Here is a 13321-nt window from a genome sequence, read left to right as displayed (position 1 = left end):
ATAACAGCATTATTCATAACAGCCCAAAACTAGAAACAATCCAAACACTCGACTGGTGAATGGATAAGTGAGATGTAGTATATGCATATGATGGGATACTGCTCAGAATTAAAAGTATTGAACTAGTGATACATGTGACAGCATAGATGAACCTCAAAAACATTATGCCAAGTGAAAGAAACCAGACACAAAGACTACAGATTCTGTGATCCACTTATAAAATTTCCATAAAAAGCAGACTTATGGAGACAGAGATCAGAGCCGTGGTGACCTGTGGTTGGAGAAGTAGAGTTCTTCTCTGGGGACTGACTGCAAATACCAGCCGGTGGGAGGGAAATCTGGGGGGAGATGAAAAATTCTAGAAGTGGATTGTGGTGCCGGTCGCACAATCATAAATTTACTAAAAACCATGGGATACATTTATGGTTTGTAAATTAGACCTCAATAAACTGCAAAACTGTTTTAAATTAATATATGTAAAAACACCTGCATTGACTAAAAGTAGATTTCTTAAGTGTATTATTTTTTCCCTTATTTGAAGTGAATTAAGTACAAAAATAGATCCTTAAGTCTGGAGAGAGATCCTGGAACATGGGCAGAAGTGTGGATGGCATTAAAACTTCACCATGTTTCAGGTAGAGGGAATAACAAGAACATGGAAGAGGAGAGAAATAAGGGTACATTTGGGGATCAGTCTACTTGGCTGATGAAGACCAAGAATCTAGTAGTCAGTAGTACATTCCCCTGAATTCCAGCTGATCATTTCTCCTGAAGCAGAAGCCTTGTCTCATACAATGGGCTCTATTCTTTTAAAACAAGTTACTTAAATGCTTTAGAACAATATCATTTTAGAAACAAAATGGGCCTTAGAAGTCATCTGTTCAGCACCCTCAATAAGAAGGTGTTTTATGTACATAAACACACATACATGTCAACACATATGCTCACACTTATATACATGCAGAAATTGTAAGTATTCATTTTCATTTCCCCCAGGCTGATTAATTTTCAAATGAGATTAACCATCATAAGGAAAAATATAAGAATTAAAAAGAGGTTCTAGTTTCACCTTGAGAGAGCTGTACTATTTCCTCCCATTCAGCAAAGGGTGTTAACTCCCCACTCTGCAACCAATCGCTGACTGGGACGACTGCGCATGTGCTAGCTGAGTCGGAAAAAGGTTCTAACCTTTGTGTTCTTGCCCACTAAGCAGAGTTGGGAAATCTGTGCATTAAGATACATGCATTTCCTTGAAAAGTTGTAAAAGGTCGTTTTTCAGTTTTGTTTTGTTTTCACCTAAATTACTCTTGTTTTGAAGCAGTATGCTAGAATACGTAATAACAAGGATTCTCAACTTGACCATTAATGCGAAAGTACTCGCATTCCCTGAAAGTGGTGGTGCGGTGGAGGGGTGGCATATTTTAAATCATATGAGTTAGGGTTGTTTTTTTTTCAAGCTGTATACTTCACTTCTTTTTTTTTTTTTTTTAAATATATATTTTATTGATTTTTTACAGAGAGGAAGGAAGAGGGATAGATAGTCAGAAACATCGATGAGAGAGAAACATCGATCAGCTGCCTCCTGCACACCCCCTACTGGGGATGTGCCCGCAACCAAGGTACATGCCCTTGACCGGAATCAAACCCGGGACCCTTCAGTCCGCAGGCTGACGCTCTATCCACTGAGCCAAACCGGTTTTGGCTACTTCACTTCTTTTGATGGTAGGACTGGGACATCAAACACTCCTTACAGAATCTGATTAACACACCAAAAATTTCCAATGATTCACATGTCCTCTGTGAGACCTATTCTAGAATCCCTAGTAATTCACACTAAGACCTCATTTGAGATATTTTTAAATTAATGCTGTAATTAATTAAATCCCATCTAATAAAGAAGGAATATGCAAATTGACCATCACGCCGTCACAAGGATGGCAGCGCCCATAGCCACAAGATGGTGGCGCCCAGTCCCCTCAGCCCTGCTGGAGTCCCCTAGTCCTTTCAGCCCTGCCAGGGTGGGGGTGGCAGACACACAGTGCAGCTGGACCCACCCTCAGCCCCCCAGCCTCCCAGGGCCGGCCTGAGGTGCAGGCAAGCCTTGGATGGCAGCTGCCCAGCTGCCAGGGCTGCCTGAGGCTCAGGTAACCAGGGCCGGCTGAGGCTTGCGCTGCCAGCAGTGCAGCAGCAGAGGTGTGATGGGGGCATTGCCTTCCCCTGATTGCCGGGTCACCTCCCGCCCCTGAGGGCTCCCAGACTGTGAGAGGGGGCAGGCTGGTCTGAGGGACCCCCACTCCAGTGCATGAATTTTCATGCACCGGGCCTCTAGTTATTTCATAAATGAAGATGGCTCAAGCATTAAAGAAAACAATTCCTTATTATTTATACACACAGGTTCAGATTAAACTTTCCACTGTTATGCTTACTTGGTTAGAAGCCATTCTCAGAGGTTAGATACAAAATTGGCTACATTTGGAAAACAACTTGTTACCTCCCTAAAGTCTGTGTGACTAGTAAACACACAAAACCTGAACTGGAGGCATTGCACAACCAGAAATACATAGCAAATAGCAAAGATCACAGTGCCTTCTTTTAGTGGAGTAAATGTTTATTTGGACTGAAAAGAAATGTCGTCAGTGCAATTTGGGGCCAACGAATGAAAATGTTCAAAAGCTACTTACAGTGATTTTCTTACTCAATACAAGCATAATTTTGCATGACCTGAGGTAGATGTTTTTCTAGATACAGATCATTTTTCTTAACGAGAGCTTGATACAAAATGTTACTTCTGAAGTTCTTGCATGTTAATATTTATTTCAGTTTGGCACCTCAAATTATTAACTTTTGTCTCTTAAAATGATCATGAGATTAAGGGAGAAAACTAAGGAACAGAAAACCTTTTATCAAGGGTTTCACTCAATTTGCTCAGTCTCTATGAGTCTGTAAACATTAATGTGTTGCCTCATTTCAAGGTTCAAGTATAGATGCTCAATTTCTCCCCCCAAACTCCCTCATTTTCAGATGACCAGAGTGGTTAAATGGTTTGCCCACAGTTGCCCAGCTCACTAATAGCAGGGCTATGAGATGAATCCAGGCTTCTCGTCTACCTGGGTTCTTTTGACTCCTGACTTCTATCTTTAGATAAGGGTTTCTGAATTGAAGTACCGTTGACAATTTGGACTGCATAATTCTTTGTTGTGGGAGGGGCTACCCAATGCAATGTAGCAGCATCCTTGACCTCAACTCACTAAATGTCAATAGCATTGCTTCCAACCCCCACAGTTGTGAGAATCAAATCCGTCTCCATCCTATCTAATAAAGAGGGAATATGCTAATTGACCCTCACACTGTTGCAAAGATGGTGGCACCCACAGCCAATAAGGGGGGAATATGCTAATTGACTGCCAAGCCCTGAAAGATGGCGGCACCCACAGCACCTGCCTCCGGAGTCCCCCAGTCCCCTCAGCCCCCCAGCCACCCAGGGCTGGCCCGAGGCACAGGCAAGCTTTGGATGGCAGCTGCCCAGCCAATGCCCGAGGCACAGGCAAGCCCAGGACCGCCCAGGGCCCCCCGAGGCTCAGGTAACCAGGGCCAGCTGAGGCTTGCACTGCCAGCAGTGGCAGCAGCAGAGGTGTGATGGGGCATCACCTTCCCCTGATCGCCAGGTCACCTCCTGCCCCTGAGGGCTCCTGGACTGTGAGAGGGGGCAGGCCAGGCTGAGGGACCCTCCCTCCAGTGCATGAATCTTCATACACCAGGCCTCTAGTATATTATAAAAATGTCCCCTAGAAGACAAAATTGTCCCCAATGGAGAACCACTATTCTACAGCATCTAAAGATCCCCTCCATCCACAGCCTGGCTTTAATCCATCTTTTTCATCAGCTCTTTCATACCAACCAAACTCCCAGTAACCCTCCTCTCTTCCCAACTCACAGGACCTCCCTTTCTGTTTACACCACTCTTCTTTTACTCTGGGACATCTCTTCTACTAGATTCTTCTAAAATACCACATTCAATGATCTCTATGCTTCTATGCCATTTCCCTGATTAAATTAAAAGCCTCGTGAAGATAGAAACCATGTCGTAAGAGTCATTATATTTCCTAGGCATCTAGAACATGCTTCCCACACAGCAGGAATTTAATAGTTGGATTGATTCAGTATAGCCAAATTGCCACTAAACAGATGTGAACTTTCCAGACATCTGAAGCGTCTTCCTTCAGTGTAGAATGAAATATTTTTATTATTTTAATGGAAATATTTCTCATATTTACTTGCATCCCTGTCTTAGTAAAAAGAATATAGTAAATGCAGTCACACTTGTGATGACTGGAAACATCATTTGGAAAACCACCTGAATTAGAGTCCCTACATGTGGAAATGCTACTGTCAACCCATCTCGATGACAAAGAAAACCAGGGGTAGAGAAGTCGCCTGTCTAACGTCATTAGAGCTAGAAACTTTTAAAAGAAAACTTTTCTTAATTTTTAAAATTCCTTATGCTACATCATTAAATTGTTCCAGGTGGTTGGAAATCTGTTCGTTCTACAAATACTTAGAATGAGACTGATAAACACAGCAAAATTAGTTAGGGGAGAAAGTCAGGAAGCAGTCCCGATACCTGTAATAGACAGTCATCTCCCAAGCATAACAGAGCATCCAAAATAGACAGTTGTCATCGCAATGATCAGAATATAATCACTCACCGAGTCTTTAATGGACAAGGGCAAGTCAAAAGCAGCACAGTCCAGAGAAAAAAGCATTTGACTTGGCCCCACTCAAGACTGGGTTCAAACCTAGCACTTGGAACCACTGGCAAATGGTTTTATTGCCTTAAGCCTCAGCTTTGCATCTGAACAGAAGGGGATGAGAACACCTTCTTTGCTGAAAATTAAGTCAAATCATGGAGGTACATGCTTCCAGCACAGTTGATTAGGGAACTCACAAATAAAATACACCCTCCCTTCCTTTCCTTAAAGGCATCCTCCTCCTCCTGCATTTGCCAGAAGCCGGGCACCAGGCTCCTCCTCCTGCTCCTCATTGGGAAGGCCCAGCACAACGTGCTTCCCGCCCAGAAGTGTCCACAGAGGCAGATGACCTTGTGAGGTCAGAAACAATTGCATGCAAAGATGTCAATGTCTGCCTACGCATCTTCACAGACAAGGATTCTGAGGATTGTATGTCCTCAATGGACGGGCCCAACCAGATCGTTTTTGAAGTGTGTTCATGAGGAAAGCCCGTATCTTCTTTAAGGAATAGTTCAGCCCCCACGCCATTGCTAAATACCTTCCAGAATAGTAATACCATCTTTGTCGGGCACTGGCTAGGAAAATGTACTCCTTCAAATTCAGTTTCAACAAACGCAGCAGAAAGCTCTCACTGTGTAAAGTGCAATGCTCAGCGCAGCGGAGAGAAGCACCATTCCCATAAATTTGATATAATTCTATTTAAATTCCCTATTGTGGGTCATTTGCACAACATTTTCTTGTAAGTCCACAGCAACATTCCCTGATGTAAATACACATCCTACAAAAATGTTTTTTGTGTAAAATCATCTGCCATAAGGTTTCCTGAAGAGGGAATTCCGAATTATAAAAACAAATGTCTCAGTGAGAACATTTATGAAAATATGGGTGGCATAACTGAAGTTCCACAGGATGCTAGATATTCTGCAAAATACATCAGTGCATGAGTGAATAAATAAATATATAAATTAAGCTTTGGGTATCTATAAACATATAATTTTGAGGAAATACCAAGTTAAGCAAAATGAATGTCTTTTTTTTTTTTTTTTGACCTGCAGGATTTCTTAGAATCTTTAAGGCAAAAATATGAATTGTAAGTATCTAAGAAGTAGATCTGATAGACAGACCTTCTCAAACTTATTTTTTCCTCTCAAACATTTTTCAAGACTCAGGCATTGTGGAACATCAGTTTGGGAAACACTGATCTGAAATGTTACCATGATATATATGGCCTTTCAAAAGTTATGACAAATAAGCATCCTAACCCTTCAGGTGGAAGAAAAGGTGGTCCGTTTGACACAAAGACCAGAGGAATCTCAAATGTGGCCAATCATTGTGAGCACTTACAAAGCATTGGCAACTTCTACAAGGAGTAAAACACAGCTTTCCCCATAGTAACTACTGCTGCTCATATAACCATTAAAAAACAATTAGAACACAATAGCATATGGTTCTGCTTTGGATGCAGATCCTACATTGTATTCTTGAGGGTAATTTTTCCTTTTTATCTATTGCTTAAGTGTAAAATGACTTGCAATCTGAATATGTATTTGTTATGCACTGAATGTCTGTTCTCCCAGTGTGCACATATTGAAGCCCTAGCCCCCAACATGACCATATTTGGAGAGAGGGCCTGTGAGGAGGTCATGCAGGTTGAATGAAGTCATAAGAGTGGGGCACTAATCCAATAGGGTGATACCCTTGTAAGTAGAGGGTAAGAGCACCCCCTAACCTCTCCCTCTCCCTCTCCCTCTCCCTCTCCCTCTCCCTCTCCCTCTCCCTCTCCCTCTCCCTCTCCCTCTCCCTCTCCCTCTCCCTCTCCCTCTCCCTCTCCCTCTCCCTCTCCCTCTCCCTCTCCCTCTCCCTCTCCCTCTCCCTCTCCCTCTCCCTCTCCCTCTCCCTCTCCCTCTCCCTCTCCCTCTCCCTCTCCCTCTCCCTCTCCCTCTCCCTCTTTTACTTCCTTCTTCTCCATATCCCCCTCTCGCTTGCCCTCTCTCCCTTTAAAGAGGCCAGGTGAGCACACAAGAGGATAGCAGCTGCCTACAGGCCGGGAAGAGAACTCTCAGCAGACACTGAACCCTGTTGGGCCTTGATCTTGGACTTCCCAGCCTCCAGACTGTGAGAAACAACTTCCTGCTGTAAAAGTCATGAAGTCTGTGGAATTCTGTGTGGCAGCCCAAGCAAACAAATACAGTATTGGGCAAACCGCCGACCAATCCACAAAAAAACGAATCGAATCAATAGTAAGTTAACTGCGGGTGTTTAAGGCTGAACCCACCAGCTACGGATCTCAAACAGTTAATACCAGTGACCACCTTCAGGTTTAGAGGAAGCATAAACAAACAAGAGGCTAGGCATCTGCTGTGCCATGAATGTTAAGAATCCTGAGGGCGAAAAATGTTCCTATTAAAATGTCCTTTTTTAAAAAAGTTGACCTTTATACCCTTAAAGCTTTAAAAACAAAAACAAAAACCCTCACCCAAACAAAATAAACGACAAGTTTTCTCCTCATTTTAAGACACTTTATGCAAAAACACTTCCACCCTTGATCTGTTCCAGGGCAGCCGAGCTGCTGAGTTCTGAGCTCAGGCCTGTGAAAGGTGTGCAAACACAATGCTGCCCCGGGGAAGGTCAACACGTTGGTTCCCTTCAGCAAGGCAAATTGCCAGCGGCCTACGCATCTGCCTGGGTTGTCAGGACGGGACCGTGGAATCCTGGTTTCCAGGCCCCCGCAGAGCATCCCTGTCCCCCCCAGCCCCGGGGGACCCCGCCACATACTGCAGTGAGCCTCGTCGCTCCAGTCATCACAGTCGTTGTAGCCGTTGCACTGCAGTTTCCCGGGGATGCAGATCCCGCTGGCGCACAGAAAGCTCTCGCCCCCTCCACAGAACGCTACAAGGGGAAGAAAAACAAGGTCAGAATCATGCTTTGGTTTTTTGTTTTTGTTTTTGTTTTTCCTTTTAAAAATAGGAGAAGCAAATAAAGAACAAGAAAAACTTCCCTTGCTGTTCAACAGATTTGTTTCTAAATCCCCCCAGTTTCATGGTCATCCATGTCCCTGTGGCCCCACAGCCCCTTCGTTGTGCAATGACTTGGGAATAACACCGGTGAAGACTGTTGGGCTCGGGAAAGCAAAAGAAAGCGGACCTGGCGGCTCGCAGAGTGACAGGCGTCAAGTTTGGAGCTCAAGAGAGTAGCCCCATCGACTGTCAGCCTCTGTGGGGAAAAACACCAAATGGGAGTATTTTTCTTAATAACTGAAAATTATTTCAAACGGAAGTGCTATTTATTGAACAAATACTTTTTAAAAGCTTTCAATAATAAACCACATACATGTGATTATTAGAAAAAAAAAACAAAGACAAAAAACAAAACCCCCTTCCCTTCTAAAACACTATTCAATGTTGCACAGAGAAAGTTACAGTAAAGTAGTCAACTGCGTGTGCTCAATACAGGCACAGACCCCATGCCCCTGTGTTTAAAATATATTTACTCGTCTTAATAAAAATGCCAGTTAAAAATGCCCAAGTCTGTTCTTTGCATAAAGGACGTAAAATAGCATTAGCAAATCATATTTTCATTCTTTTCTTTCCCTTAACACAGTTGCACTTTGGTATTATTTGCTTTTAGCACTGTGGTGCTCGTTTTCTTCTGAGAATTCAACAAATAATCCATTGTTTCAAAATTACTATAGACAATATAAGATAAAAGCTCCAAACATTTTTTTAATAAGAGAATAAATCAGCTCCACAAACTGAGTGTTAAAATACACTTAAGTATTTGGTAATGTGTATCAAATGTCTTTTACATGCACATAACCTTTGACCCAATAAACTTATTTCTTGAACTTTATACAAAGGAAATTATTATGAATAAAAACAAGTTTTTATTTTTAAGGATATTCATACCATCATGGTTTCTAATTGAGGAAACAAATTTTGGCACCTCCATAAGAAGGAAAACCATTACAGCCATTGAAAAGTATATTGTCAAAAATAATGTCCTGGAACAAAATTCAAGATAATAAATAGTAGAAAAACACCATATGGTCAAAAAAAAAAAAAAAGCATAATATAATATGGCCTAAAAAGAAGTAAATCAAAGGTCACTGTGTTTATCTCTGGTATTAGGATTAAAAGTAATTTTTATCTTCTTCATTGTATTAGACAAATCCATTGTATTTTACAAATGTTCTTCTAATGACCATGTCTTCCTTTGTCAACTTAAAAAGACAACAAAGACCACCAACATTTTTCATGAGTTCTCGATTCAGAGTAATAGTAGATAAATACAACCCTTGAAAACCTCTGTCTCTCTTTGTCTTTCTCCCTCACTGTCACCGCTCCCTGAACCACACATTCCTTGATGAAATAGATCTTGTTGACCAACTAAAGGGAACCAGGAAACATGCAACAATTTTTACTCAGAAATTGAAGTTCAGAAAAGTGTAGACTATGAACGCTTCAGGCTTGAGGCCCAAGTCTGTCAGAGCTCCCGTGTCCCTGGCCCCAGCACAGGGGCGGCACCCGAGAGCTTCTTAACTCACATTTGCTGGGAAGAGTCACCTCCATCTCAATGGGGCACAATACACTGGCACAAGGCAAAGAGAAAATACTATTCATGGATTAGTTTCCAATGCTATCGAAGAAATCAGAATTCCGATTTGCTGGACATTAAGTACTAGTTGATTTGGTAAGTTTCTATGATGCTATCATGTGCAATCCTCACAATATCAACAACAAAAGTCTGGTTTTCCATTAAACCCCATGATTTCCATATCAATACAAATTATAGTTACGGACTTCACCTGCCAAAATATGAAAGGCGTTTATATTTTGTATAGCCTTAAAGGAGGCTACAGGTACAGACTCCTGAAGGGTGCAGGGGAAACCAGATATAAAGTGAAAAACACGTAGATTGTACTAGCCGGTCTATACAGTCTCCTCTCTCCAGGGTTAAGAGAAAGTGTTCAAGGAGTAAGTGTTGATCCTATGGTGAGGCTGTTTCTGTGTTAGACTAGAGAGTGCATGAATCCCATCTGTCTGCATTTCAGCAACTGCAATGCCTCAGAAGAAGTACTGCATTCCCTACCTTATGTTGCTGATGATTCCTCGGAAATGCAGCTGAGAGCTCAACAGTAAATCTCTAGACTTCATCTTTAAGGCCCTATATATTATACTGCAGTAAAGCTATTTCTTGTGTATGGTTAGATCAAATCTGGATCAAATTTAAAGCCTAGCATCGCTTGCATTGTTTTGATTATCGCTATCCCGTGGTGTCTTGAATGATTCTGCAGAAACTGACTTCTTCTGTGTGGTTCCTCAGTGGGAGGTGTGCTTCCCTTGGCTTTAGGACATTGTCAATTGTTTCTTTATTCTTTTTTTAGAGGTTCATAGTTTCATTAATCAATGCTATTTTTGTAAAATTAGAATAACTGTTGAAAACTCTTTGTTTGATTTCTCCTTAACTTGTATTTAGAATTTCTACTAGTGAAACTGTTCAACCAGTCAAGTACTTCAAACACATCTTACTTGGAATTTCCAAACAGCCCCTTAAAGTAGACCGGCAGACATTCTATCACATCTTCCTTGGGAGAAGTGGTAGTTTACAAATACTGGAGCTAGAGTGTAATGTGGTGAAGACAGCAATTGCCCAAAGCCATGCAGCCAGAAAGAGGTGAAAACCACCCAGAATGGTGAGGTCTGTGCTCAAGTCTCAATCCTCCACACTATCCCCAGTCCTTGTTTTAGTACAGAAACAGCTGTGGTCAGTTCAAGGCCGCCAGGGTCGGGTAAAAGTTCAAACTTGCCTTTATTTTTCTCTCTAGACAGAAGATAAATGTCTATCCTTTGGGTGGACTGAACCAGATGAGATGACATTCCATGTCAGCTCTGGGTTTTTGGGAGTATTTCCTGGGAGAGCTCTTTTTTTTTTTACAAGTTTCTGTAGAGATTTTCAACCATAAATTTTACTGTTTTATAACCATCATCTTCCAACAGCCTTTATTTAGGCTTAGCCCTTTAGGTGACAAAAGGATTCCCTGAGGCAAAGTCATGCTATGCAATCTTGAGACCATTTTCACTAACATCATCGATAATTCTAAGAGGAACATATTGGGCTTTAAATAAATGACAGTTTGGTCAAGGGAAGATTCATTCATTCATTAAACATATTTACTACCTACCATGTACCCCAAAGCGTCAGGGTCTAGAGAAGACCCTTTGGAAGACAGAACTATCTAATGGGATATTTCAAGTTGTTTTCTGAGGAATGGGAGGGGTAACCACTTCTTCCATCTGCCATATGGAATCAGCAAAGCTTATGTTGCTCTCTAATTTTCCACTCATTTACTTGGACAATTGGCATTCTTCTAGGAGCTTGGGGTACATCACTGAATACCAAATAGACCCTTTGCTTTGTGGAGGTTATATTACAGGGAAGCAAACAATATCAATGAGCATAATAAATAAGAAAATTTCTTTAGCCCTAACTGGTTTGGCTGAGTGAATAGAGCATCGACCTGCAAACTGAAGGGTCCTGGGTTGGATTCTGGTCAAGGGCATATGCCCGGGTTGCAGGCTCGATCCCCAGCAGGGGGCGAGCAGGAGGCAGCCAATCAATGATTTTTTCTAATCATTGATGTTTCTATCTCTCTCCTTCTCCCTTCCTCTCTGAAATCAATAAAAAATAGATATTTTTTAAAAGACCCTCAGGCAGGAGCATGCCTGGCAGGTGTCAGGAACAGCAAGGAGACATGTGTGGCTAGAGACAGACACACAGAGACAGAGGCAGAGAAAGACAGAGATGCACCAAGGAAAGGAGGAAGGAGGGAGGGAGGAAGGAAGAGAAAACTTCCAAACAGGGATTGACTAATTAATAAATATACTACTTTACTATTTAGTGTAGAAGTCACAAACAGGATTCTGCAGCAATTTTGTAAAAAAATCATTGTAAAATAGCCTGCCCAGTGTGGCTCAGTGGCTAAGCATTGACCTATGAGCCAGGAGGTCACAGTTTGATTCCTGGTCAGGGCACATGCATAGGTTGCAGGATCCAGTAGGGATGGGGGGAGGGGCACGGGACATGCAGGAGGCAGCCTCTCAATGATTCTCTCTCATCATTGATGTTTCTATCTCTCCCTCTCCCTTCCTCTCTGAAATCAATAAAAAAATATTTTAAAAAATAATTGGAAAATAATCCCTGGATGGGTGACTCAGTTGGCTAGAGTATCATCCTGTTCACCAAAAGGTTGAGGATTCAATTCCCAGTCAAGGAACATACCCAAGTTTTGGGTTCGATTCCCAGCCAGGACATGTATGGGAGGCAACTGATCAATGTTTCTCTCTCTCCCTTCCTCTCTCTCTAAAATCAATTAAAAAAATGTATCCACAGTGAGAATTTAAAAAAATCATTAGAAAATAAGATGTACACTAGGACTCTGTTATTTATAATTTCTTGCAAATAAGTACAATAACATAACTTCAACTTTCCAAAGAACATAGACGATTTAGAAATTGCATGCTTATAGTCCACCCTCTTGAAAGGCAGGCAGAGGTTTCTAATTACTCAAACATTTTGGAGGGGTGTCACTTTCTCAATTTGCTTTAGGAAATGAACTCTTTATCTTCTGAACAAATAATTATCATTTAATGGCACTTTAAAATATTTTGAGATTTTTCTCCACTCTTAAGGCTATCTCAAATGGCATTTTAGAAGTACTCACTATGAATCATAAAATGAAAATGATGGAACAATATTATAAACTACCTTTGACCAATTTCAAACAAATGTAGGATGTGTCATATGAAAGAGTTGGCCGTGTGTATAAATCTAACATAAATAAAGGAAATATATATGATTTGGAAAGAATATAGTCCCTTGTAAGCATGTGGTAGTATCTGAAACATTATAGGTATTAACATGTTTCCAGACTTTTATTAAACGTGTAACTCAGTCATGACATCTATGAAAAGTCTTAGGAGAAAGATAAACAAAGAAAAATAACCAGTTTGAAGAGCTCTCTCATGTTATCTTCCTTATTTGTTAGGCTACACAAATTGCATTGATTTCATTTTACAAGTTAATAGTTTGTGGATATCACTTGCAACAGAAACCAAATTTATTTTTAATCCCAGTTTCTTTTATTTTAGTCAATTTTATGTATTGGCCATCTTAATGCTGGAATAAATTGTCTATGATTTTGCAATATTGTGGCTATAGACCCAGAAATAGAATAAACATATATATTTGGAATTTACTAGGCTAAGAACTTTGAAAAAACTATCTGTCAAGAACAAATTACAGTTCTACTCTAATGTCTAGAAATTCATTCCAATCCCATGAAGACTTCCCTATCTACTTTCTGTTGTTAATTACTATAACAGAGTATTTCAAAGCATTACCAATCTTAAAATTCACTGATCTTCAGGATACTGTAGGGTCTCACCTGTCTTTCAGATCAGAGAGCTGGATTCGAAGCTTCTGAAGCCCTAGGTTAGAGCTCTGTCGAAAACCCTCTCTACTCCCCATCCTCTTTTTTTTTTTTTTTAAATATATTTTATTGATTTTTTACAGAA

The 13321-nt window shown here is 41.1% G+C and overlaps 1 protein-coding gene across 7 annotated transcripts in view; it reads right to left on the bottom strand.

The window, feature by feature from the left end:
* CORIN (corin, serine peptidase) overlaps positions 1 to 13321 on the bottom strand; it is a 204558-nt gene that overhangs the window by 71977 nt on the left and 119260 nt on the right. For all 7 annotated transcript variants that reach the window (XM_080647714.1, XM_080647715.1, XM_080647716.1 and 4 more), the window contains exon 6: positions 7524 to 7637. In XM_080647714.1, the coding sequence (XP_080503840.1) occupies positions 7524 to 7637 (114 nt within the window). The remainder of the gene's footprint in view (positions 1 to 7523; positions 7638 to 13321) is intronic.

The sequence above is a fragment of the Plecotus auritus genome (assembly GCF_963455305.1).
Source record: "Plecotus auritus genome assembly, chromosome: 1".
In the NCBI taxonomy this organism is placed as follows: domain Eukaryota; kingdom Metazoa; phylum Chordata; class Mammalia; order Chiroptera; family Vespertilionidae; genus Plecotus; species Plecotus auritus.
Note: the sequence above shows the minus strand (reverse complement) of the source record. Positions and strands in the feature narration are given on the sequence as shown.